This window comes from Sinocyclocheilus rhinocerous, unplaced genomic scaffold (genome assembly GCF_001515625.1).
Source record: "Sinocyclocheilus rhinocerous isolate Xijiao unplaced genomic scaffold, SAMN03320098_v1.1 C36866003, whole genome shotgun sequence".
NCBI classification, from domain to species: domain Eukaryota; kingdom Metazoa; phylum Chordata; class Actinopteri; order Cypriniformes; family Cyprinidae; genus Sinocyclocheilus; species Sinocyclocheilus rhinocerous.
The window spans coordinates 1-2,084 of NW_015786546.1; the positions used below are offsets into that span (position 1 = coordinate 1).

The following is a 2,084-nucleotide window of genomic DNA, read 5'->3' on the forward strand; positions in this document are numbered from 1 at the left end:
TTGTAGTAACTAGGATGTTGATGGTAGGGTCGTGGCTCAACCCATTTCCTGACACATCTTGCACATTTTTTCTTTCTTTCCAATATTACACAATACAGCAAAATCTATTCATTATATTGTGTTTATGGGGTGAGAAGTGGTTTCAATTAAGCAAGGTCCAAGTTTACCGAAGAGAATCACTTTGCAACAACAGTAAATCTATTTATAACAAACCTTCATCAAAAGCAGTAAAAGCAGAGCTAAAACATGTAGTATTTCAAAATTTAGAAGTGCAAGCCTTTGACATTTGACTTATCTTGTTTATTCTATTTCCTCACTTAAGCAACACTTAAAGGAAAGAAAACAAGTAGAAAGTATATACAGGAGTGGATTTGGAAAGAAAATATTTAAGTTATAAAATTTCATTAACTTTTATTTGTCTTTTATGTGTAAAAGGAAAATGTAGCCATGGTGGGGAGACTGACCTCAGCAGTTCCCAGAATCCTCGAGGTGGGATCAGTAAAGATGAGCCCCTTTCCCATAATACTGATCAACACAATAATGCTGTAAACTTGGCAGCTGAAGCCACCCTGGAGCTGCTAGAAGACATCCGTGGAGCTATAGGAAACAAGGACTACCTTCGGTATTGGAATAGATTCCTCGTATATCTTTAGACAAAGAGATTTTATAACTTGCAAAGCTGGGAGTTGTTCTCTTAACAACCTGTTCTCTACACTACTGTTCAAACATTTGGAGTCAGTTAGATTTTTTTCTGAAAACTATTAATACTTGTATTCAGAAAAGATGCATTACATTGATCAAATGTGACAGTAAAGACATTTATAATGTTACAAATATATTTCTATTTCTAATAAATGCTGTTCCTTTTCTATTCACGGTTTCCACAATTTTTAACAGCACAAGTGTTTTCAACTGTGATAAGACATTTTTCTTGAGCAACAAATCAGCATATTAGATTTTTTATTTCATGTTACACTGAAGACTGGTGTAATGGCTTCTGAAAATTCAGCTTTGCCATCATGAAATTACATTTTAAAATATAGTAAAATAGAAAACAGTTCTTTTAATTTGTGAATTACTGTTTTTACTGTAGACCTATTTTTGCTCAAATAAATGCAGCCTTGCTGAGCAGAAGAGACATTAAAAAGTCTTACTGCACCCATACTTTTGAATGGCAGTGTATATAAATATAAATGTATTATTATTATTTTTTTTAAATCTAATTTTAAATCCATTAACCAAAATAACTGTCCCTCTTTTTTCCTCTTCATCAGGCTGATGGGTATCGCAAGATCTGCAGTCCTAGTTTTTGTGATTGACACCACAGGCAGTATGACTGACGACATTGCAGAAGCCAAAAGAGTCGCCTTCAACATCATTGACAGTAAGAAAGGAACTCAAGATGAACCATCTGAATATATTCTGGTGCCATTTAATGATCCAGGTGAGTGCAAAAAAGATTTCCATTAAGCACTGATTTACATAGCACATAGAAATATTTGGTAAAAAATAATCAATTTGAATTACACTGAACTGTTTTTATTGAGACTTTTCATATTTGAATGCAATTTATAATAGTTTTTTTTTAATACCAATATTCGTTCATTATCTTGTTTTTTTTCCCTCTGAGTTTGTTTTTGTCTGCGAAGAAAGGATGCAATTTGAATTTGACCAAGATGAGGTATCTTAGGAGACATAATGAAGCCTTTATGTTGGGAACATGCCTATGGTGACATAAAATATTGCCTTTGTAGGCAGTTTACTAAGATTTGGAACAGAGCAATGATACTTTTTCATTTATATTATGGCAAAAGAGATCAGATATAGTCCAAATTAATATTAATTACATACAGACACAATCTGTTCACATTTTGTATGAATTTGTAGAATTTGGACCACTAATAAGAACCACAGACTCAGATGTGATGAAGTCAGAGATCTCCAAGATCAAAGCTGATGGAGGAGGGGATACCCCAGAAATGTGCCTGTCAGGACTTCAGGTACTGTGCTGTGTGGCCTTTCAGCCAATCATCTCAAACGTCATATGTGACCCTGGACCACAAAACCAGTCTTAAGTCGCTGGG

General features: G+C 34.2%; 1 protein-coding gene across 1 annotated transcript; it reads left to right on the forward strand.

Annotated features, from left to right (window-relative positions):
• Positions 1-435: 435 nt before the first annotated feature.
• LOC107736661 (von Willebrand factor A domain-containing protein 7-like) lies at positions 436-2,000 on the forward strand (the record flags this gene model as incomplete). The annotated part of the gene is made up of 3 exons (XM_016548033.1): positions 436-622; positions 1,275-1,444; positions 1,888-2,000. Coding segments are annotated over 3 exons (470 nt in total), but the record flags the coding sequence as incomplete, so codon positions are not given.
• Between the last annotated feature and the right edge of the window lie 84 nt (positions 2,001-2,084).